Raw genomic sequence first — 18,839 nt, 5'->3', positions numbered from 1 at the left:
GGAGGGAGGACCACGTCCTGGGCCCCACACCCCCTTATGTCCAGCGCTGGGGGTGGGCGGCCGCGAGCCGCGCCTTGGCCGCAGCCCACGCTGGGGCTGGCTGGGGGCCGGGCGGACCGGCAGATAAGGCTGGCGGGTGTCATCTGGCCCCAGGTCCCCCTCGGCGGAAGGGCCCTCGGTGGCAGACAGCAGTGCGATGGCAGGTGGAGCAGCGTGTGGAGCGGCGGGTGGAGCAGGCAGGGCGGGCAGAGCGGCGGCCGGTGCGGCATGGGGGGCCAGGTAGTCTGCTGTGTGCTCAAAAGTGCACATAAAGGCCCCCCATGCCTCCTGGCGCCAGGCCAGCACCCGCTCTTGGAGTTGGAGGCGCCGCTCCTCCACCCGCAGGTGCTGCTTGGAGACCTTCAGCTGCCGACAAAGGATGGCCAGCAGCTGGGGGTCCATCGCTGTCCTCGGATGGTGCTGGCTCTGCCGTCGTCCCCGCCCTGGGGCCGGTCGGTGCTCCGCCAAGGGGCTGGCCTGGAGTGATGGCCCTGGTGGGGTCTCTGGGACCACTGACACCTCGCCGGCGCTCTCCAGTCCTTCCGATGGTGCAGCTGCGGAACACGGGGGGGAAGAAGAGTGGAGATAGCCGTTAGTGTGGGCCCCGAGCCGTGGTCCTTGTCCCCCTACCCCTCTGCTGCTGGTTCCCCATCCCTGTCCCCGGGAGATGCTGCTGCTGCTGCTGGGTGTCCCACCCCCTCCCCCCGGGGTACCCTAGGTTCCGCTCCCCCCATCCCCAGGGATGGGGCATGGCACTGTCGTGCTGGGGGGGCAGGGGCTGATGCACTCTTCTGAGGGACATGCCACTGCTGTCCTTGAGGCTATGGTCATCTGGGCATGTGGAGGTCCCTGGTCATGTCTGTTGTCCCCCCCCACCAACCCCGGGGGTGTGCACCGGGGGGGGTACATACCTGATGGTCCACTCCCACGGCTGGGGGACACCCGGTGGGCGGACGCCGTGCTGGAGCTCCGGGACGGGATGTGGATCCGGAGCCCTGCGTCGCTGGAGGAGGACTCCCCCTTCTCCTTCTCCGGTGCCCCAGGGGTGGGCTCCTGGGGGGGGCCCCTGGGGTGCGTGGCTTACCTCTGGGGCGGACTCTGCCTCCGGGGCCTGCTGGGGCTTGTCAGCCGAGGTATCAAGAGTGGCCGGAGGGGAGGAGGTGTGCCGGGGGCCCAGGATGTCCCTGAGCTCCCTGTAAAAGGGGCAAGTGATGGGGGGCAGCCCCAGATCAGACGGCCGCATCCCGAGCCCGGGCGTAACCCTGCCGCAGCTCCTTCACCTTACTCCTGACGTGGTCAGGAGTGCGTGCAGGTTGACCCCGGGCGGCCAGGCCCTCAGCCAGCCGAGTGAATGCATCTGCATTCCACCTCTTGCTCCCCGTTACCTGGAGCACCTCCTCCTCACTCCAGAGCCCCAGCAGGTCCCTAAGCTCGGCCTCCATCCAGGAGGGGCCCTGCTGCCGCTTCCCAGCCTGGCTGCCTGTCTGGGAGCCCTGGCTCCCCTTGGGGGCGGTGCACTGGGGGCGCTTAGGGGGCTGGAGGGTGGCCATCGCAGCGGTGGGGGGTTGTTGTGGCTGCAGAGGAGCGTGCAGGCTGGCCGTGTGGCTGGGCTGCCGCCTGCACACTCTCTGAGCTTCCTGCACAGGTAGGCAGGGGGCGGGGACCTTTAAGGGGCCGCTGCACGCGGCGACCATCAAGCTCAGGGTCTGGAGAGAGCATCTCTCAACCCCTCAGCTGATGGTCGCCATGGCGGACCCCGCTATTTCGATGTTGCGGGACGCGCAACGGCTACATGTTCCCTACTTCGACGTTGAACGTCGAAGTAGAGCGCTATTCCCATCTCCTGATGGGGATAGCGACTTCGACGTCTCGCCGCCTTACGTCGATGTCAACTTCGAAATAGCCCCCGCCATGTGTAGCTGTGACGGGCGCTATTTCGAAGTTGGCGTGGCTACTTCAAAGTAGCTGGCACGTGTAGATGCGGCTTAAGTTTGTCAAGCCTGCTCTTAAAAATATCTAGATACAACCATCACCACCTAAGTAATCCATGCCAATGCTTCACCACCCTTTTAGTGAAATGTTTTTTCCTAATGTCTAAACTAGACCACTCCCTCTGTAACTTGAGACCATTGGTCTTTGTTCTGTCATTTGCCACCCCTAAGAATAGCTTAGCAGCTCCATCCTCTTTGGAACCTCTCTATATCTTCTGCAGAATGAATAAGATGAGTTCCCTCATCATCTTCTCTTAAATCTTGTGCCCCAATCCCCTAATCCATTTTATTTTGCCCTCTACTGGCCTTTCTCCAGTATGACCTCATCCTTTCTGTGATAGGAACCCAAAACTGGATACAGTACTCCAGATGTGGTCTTACCAGTGCCGAACAGAGGGAAGTAATCACTTCCCTTGATATGCTGGCAGTGTTGCTACTCACGTCCAAGACTACCTGGCAGATAACATTTTATAGTGCAGGTACCTCCCGGTTTGTTCTGTAATTACCTATGGGGCTTCCACCTGTTCCCCCTCTTTTTCCGTCCAACCCCTTCTAGCATATTTGTTGCCAGGACCTTACCATACCCACGGGGGCTTTTACTAGGTCCCTCTCTTTTTCTGTCCAGGTGCCTCCAGTAAATCCATTGCTGATAGCTTACCATCCAACCTCCCTCGTAGGAAGGGTAAGCTGGGCTGCTGCTAAAACCTGCTGTTAAAACCACAGAAGTCCAAACCCCACACAAGTCTGTTCCTTTAATCAGCACCTCCTTTTTACGTCCTTTACCAGGCTATTTATCTGTTTACTGAATGCCTGTCATGTGCAGTACCTGCACCGGACATCTGTCCCACACTTAACCAAATAATATGCTAATATATTTATGGCTTTCCTGGAACAACGATTCCTCAGCTCTTGTCCTCTATTACCCCTCCTTTACTAACAGTACATCGATAACATCTTTATGATTTGGACCCATGGCATAGAGACTCTATAAGAATTCTAGAGACTTTAACAGTCTGCACCCCACCATGAACTTATGCCTCAACTACTCCATGTGAGAGATATGTTTCCTGGACACTACAGTACAAATCAAGGATGACCTGATTAGTACCACAGTCTACCAGAAACCCACTGATCGCTATACTTACCTACACGCTTCCAGCTTCCATCCTGCACACACAACTAGATCCATTGTTTACCGTCAAGCCCTTAGGTACAATCGCATTTGCTCTGATCCTACTGACAGAGACCAAAAATGACAAGATCTCTGCCAAATATTCATAAACCTGAATTACCCACCAGGAGAAATAAAAAAAACAAATCGACAGGGCCAGACACAAACCCAGAGACCAGCTACTCCAAGGTAGGCCCAAAAAAGCCAAGAACAGAACACCACTGGTCATTACCTACAGTCCCCAACTCAAACCACTGCAATGCATTATTAAAGACCTACAACCTATCCTTAATCAGGATGCCACACTCTAGAAGGCCCTAGGTGACAGGCCTGTTCTCTCCTACAGACAACCTCCCAACCTGATGAGGATTCTCACCAACAACCACAGACTATACCACAGGAATACCAATCCTGGGACTTTTCCTTGCAACAAGGTCCATTGCCAACTTTGTCCACATATCTATTCTGGAGATGCCATCACTGGACCTAACCAGATTATTCACAGAATCATGGGCACATTCTCATGTTCCTCAACTAACATCACATATGCCATCACGTGTCAACAATGCCTAGATGCTTTGTATATTGGACAGACTTCAAACTCTCTTAGACAAATGGGCATAAAACAGACATAAAAACACTCCTGATTCACAAACCTGACAGCCAGCACTGTAATGGAGTGGGCCATTCTGTTAATGACCTGAAAGTCTGTGTTTTACTGAAAAGGAACTTTCACAGCCATTTGGAAAGAGAGGCAGCTGAACTCTCTTTTATATTCAACTTCAACACATTAACATGTGGTTTGAACTGGGAGAGCAATTTTCTAGCTCATTATAGGGGCTCTTTTACATACTTTGCTTTTTCTAATTCTTGACCCCCTCCCCCCACCCCTCTGCTCTCTGATTTGCTCACCTTGATGATAATTTTTCTAATTTGTCAACCTTGATTACTATTTTTGGTTCTCTGTGCCTTTAAATATTGAGTCTGTTCTGGTATGGCTATGGTCTGAAGTGGGTCTGTCCCACGAAAGCTCATTACCTAATAAATTATTTTGTTTGTCTTTAAAGTGCTACTGGACTGCTTTTTTGTTTTAACCAAATAAATGTTGTCTTTTATGTTCACCATAAAAGGTCTTTCCTGACACCTGTTGTGGTGAATGTGAAAAAAATCCACTCTACCAAAGCAAATATGATAAGGGAAGAATTTCTTCCCAGCCCACCTAAAAAGGATCGAGCTTCATCTGACAATCGCACCTTCAGAAGAGGGAGAGTGGGTACTGCTTTGCCTACTGTCTGAAAAAAGCAATTTCCCAAGCCAGGGCTTGCACCTATAAAGACTTCACCCTGATGTTCCCCAGGGTGAATAGTCTGTGCTGCAAAGCTGACCACTACCCACTTTCAGTGATGATTGGTGAAAGAGATCTGTCAGTTGGGGTATGGGCTACCGGCCATGTGCTCCGACTCTGTCCATTCCCTTTGCTTTGCCCCACCCACCGCTTCCTTCAGACGCATGGTAGTACTTCTGGTGAGGTCCTGCACCTCCCCCAGAGTGGCACAGCCAAAGGACAGCATGACTGGGAAGCTCACATTCCTCTGGGGCTGCAGCACTTTGGAGAAGGGGCAGAACTGCTCTGGTACTCACTGGAAGTGGTGCAGCACTGATGGGGAGGGCAGGGAAAGGGGCATGTGACAGGTGCTGCGGTGCCCATAAACCCCATGTGCACCCACTACACATTGCCTCTGCCAGTCTCTCACACACATTGCTCCTGCCCACCTTTTTGCAGCAATTTCTGACCTTGCCCCACTCCTGTCACAAAGCACCAAACACATGCTTGCAATCAAATTAATGTATTTCATCTGTCTTCAACTAATAACAATCTGTCATGCTATCTATCTGAGCAAGGGCATAAACAGTTTATTTTGTGTTTGGAATAACTTCCTGGAGGTAGTTAATGTGACATGTAGTTTGTCTGAAATGAGTATAACCAGATCAACACTCTAGATGTTTTCTCGATAACCTAAAAAATTACTGAGAAAATCTGTACTGGAACTGTATTTATATTTCACTTTCAGCTTCCTTAAGTCAGACTCATGGTATATGTTTAATCAGGCCGTCCTTGAAAGCATGTCCTTTTCTTGGCATCTGATATAGTTTTAGGGTGAGAAAAGGATTACTGCTATTAATAGAAATTTAAGTATAAAAGGTTGCAATTCCTATTCTGACACTAAGGTACCATTGTTTACCTTGTAAAGGAGAGTGCTTTATACTGATGCTAATTTACAAATGTCAAGTCTAAGCTAGTGTTTGGAAGAGCAGTATGCCTTTCTGTAAGTGATATGCAGTGAATAATAGCAATGAGAAGTAATTGAAATAATGCAAGTAGATGATTGATTAATGCATATTAATCCTGCATGTTATGTTTTCCCTTTTGTCTAAATACCTTAAGTTTTGTTTTTAAATGAAAAATTGTCGAAAATGACAATGTACTCAGCCTGAAAATCTTATAAAGCACAAATTCTATCTGGCACATTTAAATATTCTTTGAGGGCTGATTGATAGTTTCTGGATTTAGTTGGGGAGCAACATGCACAGAACTGTAGACTCAGGCAGAAGCAAGCTGTAAATTTTGCATTTCTTGGAAATACAAGGCCAGGAACCAGATAGTACTAGTAGTATAGAAAGGACTGTATGTGGCCAGGACTATGGGCCCTGACGGTCAACAGCCTGGTGGGACATGGCTAGAGAGCATACCAGGTTGATCTGTTAAACAGATCAGTATATCCTGTTGATCAGCATACATCTCCTAGTGCTTCTGTATCATCATGCCTTAAGACAGGGGCAGGCAAGATCCAGCCTTCAGGTAGGATCCAATCCATCAAGCCTTTTAATCTGGCCTGTGGCCCACCCCTGTGGCACAGAGCAGTGCTAGTTAAAGCAGCGGGCTGCTCCCTATGGCCCTGTGCACTGAGGTGGAGGGCTTCCCAAAGGTTTCCAGCCAATAGGAGCTGAGAAATTTTACTTGGGGAGAACGTGTGGTGTGAAGCCTCCTCCCAAAGTGGAGAGAGCCACATGGAACAGCTCCCCACTTTGAGCAGTCTGGGCTACTGGCAGGCAGGGAGTCTGCCTGAGAGTGCCGCTGGCCAGGAGCTGCTCAGGTAAGAGCCTCCTATCCAGAGCCTACTTCTGGTACCCCACCCTGTCCTGCACCACCACTCCCTCTGAGACCCTGCATCCACTCCTACATCCCTCCTGGACCTTGCATCCCAATAACCTACCCAGGTCACAACCCCTCTTTCATGCAACCTTCATCCCACACCCCTTCCATAGAAAACTGCAGCTCTTGACTACTTTCCAAAATATTGGAGTGGCTGCTTATCAAAAATTATTGCCCACACTCGCCTTAAGGCATGATATGTTAAAACACTTCAGCTGTGTTGGCACCCTTCCTCCTTCTCCCTAGTGCATCAGTGCCTAAGCACAACAAAACTTGAACCTTAAGTATCAGAAGTGAAGTTTAAATGACTGTAGTGTTTGAACTATATTGTTTCCCTACAATGTTTTTCCAAACATACCAGTATGAAGACAATTCACTTCATCAGTTTATTGTATAATTGAGTTAAGACTCTAAAGTTAAAGATTTCTAGTGGAAAAGGCCATCTGACACTATAGTAAGCAAATAAAATGAAAAGGAGAAATTGTTATATACTGCCCATTTATATGATGACCCAGGAGTATTTTTAGAAGAGAAAATATGTATATAATATTAAGCACACGTAAATGAAATTAATAAATTATTAGTGCATTTTACTTGTCATGTCTGTGTGGGCTAATTTTGATAGCTCATTATTTATACTTTGTGTAATTTTATAACTTGTATGAACAGCTGCAAATACTTTGCAGAAAGATTATATTGCATTTTCCACAGCATACTTATAAAAGAATATACTTATAAGCAGTGCTATAGATTAACCTACCCTTAATTACATTTAAATATGAAATAGCCCTTTTTAATTACAAAATGGATAGTTGTAAATGCATGTGTATATTTATATATAGTGCATAGTATTACACCAAATTGTCGCATTTATTAGTGAACGTTTAAGCATAAACAAAAGAACTATTAATAATGGATGCCTTTTAGAACACAGTTTGCAAAGTGTACATTTTAAAATTAGAGGTACCCGATTTAGATTGGGGAAGCCCCAAGATAATTTCACAATGTGTTAATGTATGCCATTTAAAAAATTGGATAACTTAGCAATTAGTGGTAGCTGCAGTAACTTAACATAAGCATAGCTCATGTTTTCTATATTGTAGTGGTGCCATACTGGTTAGATGAATAGGCTGAAGAACCACGAGAAACCATCAAATATACCAGACACTGGTCTTGACTAATATGCATAGTGGCTGCTTCTCGCCACTGCTCCCACTATAAGCATCTTGGCTCTTTCCTGAGCTGCCATTCAATTGCCTTGTGAGGTATATGCCTCTGTTCCCTTCCCTGTTGTGCAGCATTCATGCGGAATTGTAATGTGACCTTTAATTAGTCCATCAAACTCTCTCATATCATCTGGACTTCACAGTTGTGTTGGTACAGCATGATGGTAGCCACAAAGTGACTTGAGATTACTATTGTGTAATCTTCCCTTTCCCTCTATGGACCTTTCCCTTCTGTGTAGGTGTTTTGGACTCTATTTCTGCATAATTTCTTCTCTCTCTGTGGCACAGGGTCATTTGAACGTATGTATAATTATTTGCTTTTGTAATTTTGTTGAGTTGTTAATGTTAGTCTCAGAATTTATTATTTATCGGCCATGAAATGACTATTTTAAAAATATATTTACCATAACATCCAGCATTTTGTTGATTACCCAATAAAACATCTTTTGGCACTTACTGGACTGTCACGGTAGTTACCAGCTTTATTACAGCTCTATGTAGTAAGTTACATTAAACATGTTTTATTACCAAGTCTTACTTTGAGACAATAAAAATGTGCCTAATGGGAGTTGGTGTCAGGTTTTTATTTGTTTAAATCAACTTCTGCTAAGCTAGTAAAATTAGTACCCAATTTATATTATTGAAATCAATGGGCTAGAGCTAATTAAACAATTCTGATTATTAAATTTGTGCATGTTTCCAGTGGATTTGAATGTAAATGATCACATAGTCCGTACTTTTAAAAGACATTTGAGAAGTAGTCCAGTACAAGTTTTTTTAATTTGTATATTTGAATTGCCATCTAAATGGTGAAAATGAAACAAGTTTGGGATCACTTCTGAGAGCTGAATTACTTCTGAGCCAATATATTCACCATGCCAAGGGAGCATAGGAAATTCATAACTAGCCAGTTATCTGCTTTGTCCCTGTTGCTGTTAATTCAAAGAAAGATGCATTCTCAGGAGACAGATTTCTGGGCCAAATTCTGCAGCCTACTCAAAGAGTATATCAGATCTCTCTAGATAGGTACAATCGGTTATAAAATAGCATTAATATACATGCCCTATTCTGGTCAAGACCAGACCCGTGTGTAACCTATTTATGTAGTTTGTTCCTGTCAACTATAACTTGAAAAGATATTTAAACAAAACACATTTCCTTGCTTTATTTTCTTAAGTTCATATGTCATCTGCTTTAATCAGAACCAAAGTTTTGCATTCATCAAAATGCAGGTTTAGCGGCATTTATTTTAGCAGGCTTTTAGTTGAAACTTTCAACTGGATCTCTTACGCATTCCTTGTGTGAGAATAACATGGCTCTTGCACAGCAAAATATCATCTTGGTATATAAAAATTCAGAAGTATTGCTTGAATTCCATCTTCTTCTTCTTCTTATAAACTTTAAGAAATTGTCTGTTTTAAAGTACTTTTTGTTCATATGTCACTTCCTGACGTAGCACAGGGTGGGGAACCTCTTTTCTATCAGAGCCATTGACCCACATTAAATTCAGTTTTGAGGCAGGGGAGGGAGTCTGTCAGAAAAGCACTCACTCAACTAAGCTGTAGTCAGGGATGGATTAATTCTTCTGGAGGTCCAGATGATTAAATTTTTGTGGAGTCCTTAGTCTCCAGGATGAGGCCAAAATAAGGGATCAGAGTGCAGGAGGGGCTGTGGGTTGAGGCTGAAGGGCAGGTATGAGAGGAGGTAAGGGTGCCAACTAAGGGAGGTGGCTGGGGATAAGGCATTTGGGGTCCAGAAAGGGGCTCTGGGCTGGGTCTAAGGTGTATGGAGTGAGGGAGAGGGCTCAGAATAGGAATTTGGGTTGGGTGTGTGGGGCCTAGGAAGGAGATAGGTTGCTGGCCTGGGCTCAGCACTGGGGTTCAGGGTTGGAGTGTGGGGTCTAGGGGGGAGCTGACTTAAGGTGCAGGAGTGAGTTCAGGCCAGGGGGTTTGAGAGTGGGGTTTGGCAGGGAGTTAGGGTGGAGGAGGGGCAGAAGGTTGGGGATGAGACATTTACCTGGAGTATCTTCCCTTTGGTAGTAGGGGAAATAGATGGCTCAGTGCAGTCCATTCTGTCCTATGCCTGCTTACTTGCAGGCACTGTCTCCTGCAGCTTCCATTACCTGGGATTCCTGGCCGAAAGGAGCAGTGGGGGTAGAGCCTGCAGGTAAAGGCAGTGCAGAAGCAGATCTTCTCATGATGCTCTTGGTGCCGTGCCTTCGCCATGTGCGGTGGGAGGGTCACAGCAGTGTGTGGAGATAGTGTTCAAGGGCTTCAGTGGCTGCAGCTGAGATCCCGAGGCTTTGGGGTCCCCACAAAACAATTTGGAATTTGGGAGCCCAGAGATCTTTTGGTGGGCCCTCCCCTTAGTCTGGGGTCTTGGTCTGTAGCCTCTAATGCCCCTTTTAAATCCAGCCCTGCCACTAGTGGGAATGGGCTCAGAATGCTGGCACTCGTGCTCCAGAACTGCTTGGGGCTTCTGACCTATGGCATGGAAACTTGTCATGGGCTGGATCAAATTAAGCAGGGGACCCAATGTGGCTTGTAGGCCAGAGATACCCCACCCTTGGTGTAGGTGCAAAAAAACATTGCTATTCCCCAGGAAAGGAAATATTTCACAGCAGACACTCAAAGGTAATATTTTCCATATGGCTGGGGCTCTTTCTTCCATCATGAGGAGTAGTAATATAGGAAAAGAGTTCTGAAGACAAAAAAAAAAAATGCTGGATTGTAAAGGACCCTGATAAGTCGTCAAGTCCAGCCTACTACGCTGAGGCAGAACCAAGTAACACTAGATCATTCCTGACCAGGGTTTGTCCAATCTGTTCTGAAAAGCTTCCAATGGCAGAGATTTCACAGCTTCCTTTGGAAGCCTGTTGCAGAACTTAATACCCTTTATAGTAAGAGAGATTTTGCTAATTTCTAACTTAAATCACCTCTGTTGCAGATAAAGTTCATTACTACTTTTTCTGTTTTAGGAGGTTGGGAGAACAATTGGCCTTAACATATTTTAAGACGGTATTCAGCTTTCCCCTCATTCTTCTTTTCTCTGGGTGAAATGTGCCCAGTTTTTTAGTTTCCTCATAGGTCAGATTTTCTAAACCTTTGATCATTTTTTCTCTCACCTGTATTTTCTCCAGTTTGCCACCATCTTTCTTAAAGTATAGCCCTCAGGAATGGACATAGTACTTCAGTTAAGGTCTTACCTTTGCAAAATACAAAGCAAGACTTTTACTTCTCATGTCTTAGATACTACATTCCTATTAATGCACTCCAGAATTATTAGTCGCTTTCAAAAGTGCATCTCACGTTGACTTATTCAGCTAATGATCCACTATAACTCTTCTGTCTCTTCAGTGGTATTACCACCTACCTATTTTTTCCACTTCTGGTGGTTGTGCATTTGATTTTTTTTCTTTTCCTTCTGTAGAATAGCATTTGGCACCTGCCATTGTAGCATTTCATCCTGCTGATTTCACACCAGTTCTCCAATTTGTCTAGATTGTTTTGAATTCCAAACCTGTCTTCCAAAGTACTTTCATCCCCTCCTAGGTTGGTGTCATCTGTAGATTTTGTAAACATATATTCCCCAGTATGTTATCCAAGTCATTAATAAGCATATTGACTAGTACCAGCACATATTTTAACACTTTTATCTAGGCTACATTTCCCTAATTTGCTTAGGAGAACGTCATAAGGGACTGTGCCAGAAACCTTACTAAAATAAAGTTACAACGTGTCTTCTGTTTCCCACTCCTTCATCCATTCAGCTACACTGTGCCTGTGCCTGACTAGAAAATTGTCTGTCATGAGAGAACAGGTTATTTCTACTTATGCTATCATTGACTATCCTAATACATTCTTAAATAACTTGGTTGTGAAATCAAATCACTTGTAGAGGGATTGATTTTCTTTTTGTTTTGTTAGTGTACCAATCTTACTTTATCAGTACATTTCAAACTGGAGGGCATAAAGTGAAATAGTTATGGGCAAGCCGATATGAACAGTGTAGAATGCATCACAGAATTAAACTGTCTTACGTCCATTACCACAAACTCTTCTCTGATTTCAGGGTTCCATTTCTTGCCCTCTATTCACCATGAGGACATGGCCATCAACTAATCTTGTCTCTTATCGCTGAATGTATTGCAGTTAGGGGTGATCATTTTCCTGCTCAAATAATTTGATATCAGTGACTTTTGATACACTTTTTCAAAGTTTTGACTCCCTGGATTAAATATATGGATTAGCTGACCTTCCACAGGTATGGATGATAGTGTCATGGCACCCACCAAGTTAATACAATAAAAAAAGAAAAAAAAATCCAGTACGAGAGAGAGAATCAAATTGATAGGGATAATCTGCATTTAATTGGAATTCTGGTGGGCTCAAAAATATTTGAACCTGTGGCCTTTTTAAAATCTTGGATACCCCCAAATAGGCCTAAATGGCAATGGTAATATTGTCATTGATAGAGCATGCAGTGAGCCCTTTTGATGTTGCTTCTTCCAAGACAAAGAACAAAGACAGCTAGTAGCTAGAAAGATGAGGGAGAGTAAAATTGGCAGTACTACAGTTTGGGTTTTCCGTAAATCATGGCTGTCATAACAGCCAAGTATAGAAGATTTAAGTATGTTTGCAGAAAACAATGTACCAACGATACTAAATTCACTATTTGGTACACTTCTGCTTTGAAAATATTGGGACTCTCCATTGCACCTTTATTTCAGTATCTACATGTGAGACACACCAGTATCTGCTGGAGGAGTATTCAAAGGAAAATTACTAATAATAGTTCTAGTTACTGCCTTTTGTTTTTGTTTTCAACATGTTAAACTAAATTAGTTGTTCTTTGAGTGATTGCTCATTCAGTAAAAGAATGATCCATAAGAGCAGGTCCGTAGCAACCAGTCGGCAGTGTAAAAGACAGTTACCTATTCTGTAACAGCTTTTTGCCCTATCCAGTAGCTTCTGGCAACTGGGCATGCACCAGCACAAACCCGACTTGGAATAGACATGAGCAACACATCTCAAATAACTCCAGTTACAGAACAGGTAACTGTCTTTTACGCTGCCTACTGGTTACTAGGGACCTCCTGTTATGGATCTGTAAGCGCTGCTTTCCCTTTGTTCTCTGTTACAGACATACAAGTAGCTCCTTTCCTCCTTTTCCATTTTCTTCCTCTTTCTCATTTATTTAATCTAAAGTGCAGTTTATATTGCTCTACGTATGATACTATTCTTTTACTGAAGTAAAGCTTTCTGCAGATAGTGTTTTGCATCCTTATCGTAAGAGCTGCATTGTCTTTTTACATAGTTGCCATATGGATTTTAAGGTGGAGGAGTGGCGCTGGACTACTTGTGTGCTTAAAGTTAGGTCTGTGTTTAAGAACCATGCTGGAGCAGGGCCTTTGACCTCTTACCGTACCTTGCATTCACTGCTAAAACTAATTCAAAACCATTATAGAAGTACCTTGCTGAACTGAGGCCTAAGTGAAGGAGCTTCTTTCTGGTGGATACCATGGCAGTTGCAATCAGTGGAACTGCTTGAATGGATACCTGGTTTAAAAAAGCGAAGGTGCTGCTGCAGGGCAATTTTTGTGATGGGCCTGCCACAGATTTAGGAATTGCATCCTTTTGTCAACAGATCATGACTTTGTCAAAGCATGCTATGGTGCATCTCTATTCTCTAACGTTTTCTTTTCTGGGAGAGAGAAGTTGTGGGACTTCTAATAGGGCCAAATGGTATCAGCCATTCTTTTAATCTTCTGTATTAAAAATTTTATCTTGTGTGTTCATTATTTATACAGGTGTATAGAGTTTGGTTAAGCACTTTTAATAATACATTTAAAAACACAATAAAATATAATTGGAGCGGGGTAGAGTCCTCTCTCAAAATCTGGCCCAGGAAGGTTGAATTTTTTTTTTTAAAATCCTTCCACCCTGCTTCCCTCCAAAATAGTTCTCCAGCAGGTGTGGTGGTAGAGTTGCCTCCCACACAACTTTATTAAATCTAAAACGAGAAGACTAAAAATAATGAAAGTATGCTATGTTTTCAACTGAAAAATTTCTTGGCACAAATTATCTCTCTTATAATAGGTATTCTTTTGAAGAGGGAAAGAAAAGGGCAGTCGGTATATTAGTTGTGTCGGGTTTTTTTTTAAATTGGTTATTGATCTTTTTTTTTTGTTGAGTATTCTAGCTTCAATATTATGATAAACCACTACTTATAAACATTACTATTTGTAGCTTAGAATTTTAGTTCTGCACAAATTAATGCCTATGGTAGATTTTAGGCCTGTTCTTGTAAACAAGGCCTCAGTGACAGGTTAGGGAAAGCAACATGTAGCAAAAAGCCCCATGTTAACCAATGTAAGCGGTATAAATGGGGTATAGGAATCTCCTGTTAGATCAAAAATCTTGCAGAAAAAACCTCCAGAGCCTACAAATTAAATACCTCCAATATCATTTTTAAATAAAGCTTTTTATTAGTATGAGAACATTTTTTTCAGTTGATAGTCAAATGACACTATTATGTAGACTTACTAGATTTGCAAATTTGCAAGTTTTTACAAGTCAGTTGGGTCCCTTCCTCAGGAAATCAGTTTAAGGTTTTTTTTCCTGTATTGACTCAAAGAGCCTAGTTGTCCTTAAATCCTTGTGAATATATTTTCCTTATAATTTGACGGCATTGAGTCAACACCCTTATAGGGACTGTAATGCAATAAAAAGAGAAACTGTTCAATATAGCTTCCAGTTACCCTAGGATCAGATTTTGAGAAATTGGAATGTACATATAATAAAAACCTGTACAAGACTTGAGTTCCATGTTGTGTTTTAAGAACTCAGTGGTTTTCAATGCAACACATTGTTTAAAAGCATTGCTGTACTTCCAATCGGTATGTACTGGTAAACATGAAAATAATGCACACCATTCTTAAAATTTGCATTTTATGTCATTTAATACCTCTTTCTGAAGTGAATCTTTGTGGAATTGAAAACTCAACTTACAAATAAATGAATGTTAATATTTTGTAATAGATTTTAATGTAATGGATATTTTTGCTGCGCCACTTTATACTGAAATTCTTTATAAATCAATTACATTTTTATCTTGGAAGCTAATTGTGTAGAAGCAGACATGTATCTGTAAGCTTGCCGTTTTTATTTTGTAACAGTATTTGAATTAAGTTAGAACTTTCATAGTGTATCACATTTGCATGCAGAACATTTGGGGTTTAATTTTTATCCTCGTACTCATGTACATGGCTCCCAATAGTGACAGTAGGAGCTCCTCTTATGCATCTAAACATAGAATCTGACTCCTGTGTTTAAATTAGTTTATTGCATTTCACAGTTCAGTTTTTATTTTAATTTATTTTTCCATGTACACTTAGAAATTTCAAGTAGCAGGTTTTTTTTTCTCTACAATCTTTAGTTTTTATAATTATTTGCTAATTTGTATGAAGGCAAGATTCATCTGTTGTAAGCATTTTCAAGGAATAACTGCTGACAGAAGTATCTACATAAATGGCCTACATTACACTAATTTCTCTTTTGAACCTTTTTATAGTTGATTTGGAGCACATGCGAACAGTGAAAGCTGACAAACATCAACGATTTTGCCAGGAAAATGGTTTCAGTAGCCATTTTGTGTCAGCCAAGACAGGCGATTCTGTAAGTAAGACAAATAAAATAGTTATATTTTGAAACTGTGATTTTTGGATTGTGATTTGGTAATTTCACTGCACACCAATTATCAAAGTGCACAGAACTGCAGTCGCTGCAGGTGCACTTGCTAACCGAGTGGAGTGGATCATTACTACATTGTTATAAGCAGTGCTATTTTGTAAAAAATGAGGAGCCGGTATGGCTCCTCACCGCTGCTCCCTCCCTTACTTGGGTTCCCACATCTGGAGCTGCTGGAGAGGTGGTAGGGGCTCCAGTTCATGGCCCCTGCTGCTGCAGGGCAAGTGGGGGCTCTGGCTCTTGTCCCCATGACGCCTTGTGTCCCCCTTGCTGCTGTTGGGCCGACAGTGACTCTGGCTGCCCTGTGGCTGGGAAAGGCTGGGACGCTAAGCCCTGTCAGCTACCCCAGCTGCAGAAACCCTGGTGAGGAGGTGCTGGTACACAGTTTTGGCACATACTACCAGAAAAAAAAGCCCTGGTTATAATTATGCTTTGTTAATTACAGCGGTGTCTTACCTGCTTTGATACTCCACATATTCTATATGTGTAGAATGGTTTGAGATCTGTCTATTTTGCACAGTCTTTCTCTTTTTCTGCATAGCATGACAGCTGATAGGAATAAGGGGATTTTGAAGTCTGTGGGGTCCTTTCGAAAAGGACCCCCATGCGGCCGAGCCGCGTGCGAGTGAAACGCGGTACTTTTGAAGTGTCATGGCCAGCAACGTGCTAATGAGGCGCTGAACATTCATTTCAGCGCCTCATTAGTATTCTTTGATTTGGCTATTAGCATGGCCATTTCGAAATTTTGGCCAAGTGTGGCCACATCCTGTTAGATTTAGCTGCTTTTTTTAAGTGTGACCTTTTGTGTATTGGAGCAACAAAACTCATACTTTCTGTAGTAGGCACATTCTCTAATGTTCTTTTTTTCAAATAGGCGGTGTTTCATTTTCAAACTGATTTGATACATTGTCAGTGATAAGCAGATTAACAGATCTCATTGTTTTGTAATTAATCATAGAATCATAGAAGAGTAGGACTGGAAGGGACCTCAAGAGGCCATCGAGTCCAGCCCCCTGCCCTCATGGCAGGACCAAGCACTTTCTAGACCATCCCTGAAAGCCATCTATCTAACCTCTTCTTAAATATTTCCAGTGATGGAGATTCTACCACCTCCCTTGGCAATTCGTTCCAGTGTTTGATCACCCTGACAGTTAGGAACTTTTTCCTAATGTCCAACGTGAACCTCCCCTGCTGCAATTTAAGTCCATTGCCTCTTGTTCTATCCTCAGAGGCAAGGAAGAACAAGTTCCCCCCCTCTGCCTTATGACACCCTTTTAGATACCTGAAAACTGCTATCATGTCCCCCCTCAATCTTCTCTTTTCCAAACTAAACAAGTCCAACTCTTTCAGCCTTTCTTCATAGGTCATGTTCTCTAGACCTTTGATCATTCTCGTTGCTCTCCTCTGGACCCTCTCCAATTTCTCTACATCCTTCCTGAACTGTGGTGCCCAGAACTGGACACAATACTCCAGCTGAGGCCTAACCAGCGCAGAGTAAAGCGGGAGAATGACTTCTCGTGTCTTGTTCACAACACACCTGTTAATGCATCCTAGAATCATGTTTGCTTTTTTTGTAACAGCATCACACTGTTGACTCATATTTAGCTTGTGGTCCACTATAACCCCTAGATCCCTTTCTGCTGTACTCCTTCCTAGGCAGTCCTTTCCCATTCTGTATGTGTGACACTGATTGTTCCTTCCTAAGTGGAGCACTTTGCATTTGCCCTTATTAAACTTCATCCTGTTTACCTCAGCCCATTTCTCCAGTTTATCCAGATCCTTTTGAATTATGACCCTATCCTCCAAAGAAGTTGCAACCCCTCCCAGCTTGGTATCATCTGCAAACTTAATAAGTGTACTTTCTATGTCAATATCTAAATCGTTAATGAAGATATTGAACAGAACCGGTCCTAAAACAGACCCCTGCAGAACCCCACTAGTTATACTTTTCCAGTAGGATTGAAAACCGTTAATAACTACTCGCTGGGTATGGTTATCCAGCCAGTTGTTCACCCACCTTGTAGTAGCCCCATCTAAGTTATATTTTCGTAGTTTGTTGATAAGTATATTATGTGAGACCGTGTCAAATGCTTTGTTTCATGTAAGAGTATGTGAGAAAGTTTTTTTTAGTTTTTTGTTTCACTAATCCCCTAATTATGGGAATGTTTCTTAGGTTTCCATTGTTTTTTTAATTTATTGGCCAAAAACATAAGGATACTTGAACCTAAAAGAATACACTACAGGTTGTACTTCTGAAAACAGTCATTCTCTGGTCTGGCAACTCAAGGGTGCTGAACCAAGGACATGCAATCTATACAATGAAGTATCTAATTCTCTTGTGAGCAGCTACTTACAGCATTACAGCTTCTACTCCATTTTTAAATCTTCTGGATGAGTGTCTTGAGTCAAAATTCAGTACTACCTATGGACTAGCTGAAATATTTTCACTAATTCTTTTACTACCGCCCCACTGTAAAATCAGATGATTTTCCGAATTTCCCAGAATCCAATCCTTCTGGGAACTGTGCAGGAAGCTGGTAGTAGATATCTGTAGAGAATTGCAAATAAAATGGTTTACATTAGGGATCTCTGGTAGCAGGGCAAAAATGCAAGGATTTTTCAAATGAGTCAGCGTGGATGTGATTCATTTTAATTAACTGGTTGTAGCCAACCTATTTAAGGACAAAAGATGAAATTCTGTAGCATAAGCACAGGCCAAGTGTCTGTCTAGGGAAAGTTTCACTTTATAAAGAGGTTTAATGTAATGTGTACATCTTGCTTTGTTGTCCAAGTCTGACTCAGTGCCAGGATGCCACATATTTTAAATGCAGCATGTTGTTAATGAGGTAATGCTATTTCTTTAAAGCCTTTATGGATTTAGGACACTATTCTTCAAACATTTAAACATGTACCTAACTTTAAGTGCAGAAATAAACACCTGCAAGATATGAGCCCCAGTGATGTATCTGCTACACCTTATGTTCTGAGGTTTCTGCTGCACAATGCATTGGTAAAATATTTTTCAAGTGAACATTAGTGAATACCCTTATTCATATTTTGCAACACTAACCATCATATTTGAGAGGGGTTTTGTGTAAGCACTTGTTTAAAGTTAAGTCTCTGGAGACAAAGTAGAAATGTTGTTTAACCATTAAGCATGCTGTTCATTCCCTTATATCATTGCTGAATTATTTTAAACAGCATTGAATTTACAAGATGAAGTTATTTTCAGATCTGTTTTGCATAGATCATATTTTTACATATCTCATTGTTTACAGTTCAAGAAAGCTGCATGTATTTAAAAGAAACTTGAGGATGTCTGTTTTTAATCATTTAAGATCTAATTTTTTTTATGTAGGTCTTCCTATGTTTTCAGAGAATTGCTGCTGACATCCTTGGCATTAAATTAAACAAAGCAGAACTGGAACAATCACAGGTGATTGTCCTGCA

General features: G+C 43.0%; 1 protein-coding gene across 3 annotated transcripts in view; it reads left to right on the top strand.

Moving 5' to 3' along the window:
- Positions 1–18,839, top strand: part of RAB28 (RAB28, member RAS oncogene family) — a 120,214-nt gene that overhangs the window by 88,346 nt on the left and 13,029 nt on the right. For all 3 annotated transcript variants that reach the window (XM_074991734.1, XM_074991733.1, XM_074991735.1), the window contains exons 5-6: positions 15,214–15,317; positions 18,748–18,825. In XM_074991734.1, the coding sequence (XP_074847835.1) occupies positions 15,214–15,317; positions 18,748–18,825 (182 nt within the window). The remainder of the gene's footprint in view (positions 1–15,213; positions 15,318–18,747; positions 18,826–18,839) is intronic.

The sequence above is a fragment of the Carettochelys insculpta genome, chromosome 4 (genome assembly GCF_033958435.1).
Source record: "Carettochelys insculpta isolate YL-2023 chromosome 4, ASM3395843v1, whole genome shotgun sequence".
Classification (NCBI taxonomy): domain Eukaryota; kingdom Metazoa; phylum Chordata; order Testudines; family Carettochelyidae; genus Carettochelys; species Carettochelys insculpta.
The sequence above is the reverse complement of the archived record's forward strand: the minus strand, read 5'-3'. Positions and strand labels throughout refer to the sequence as shown.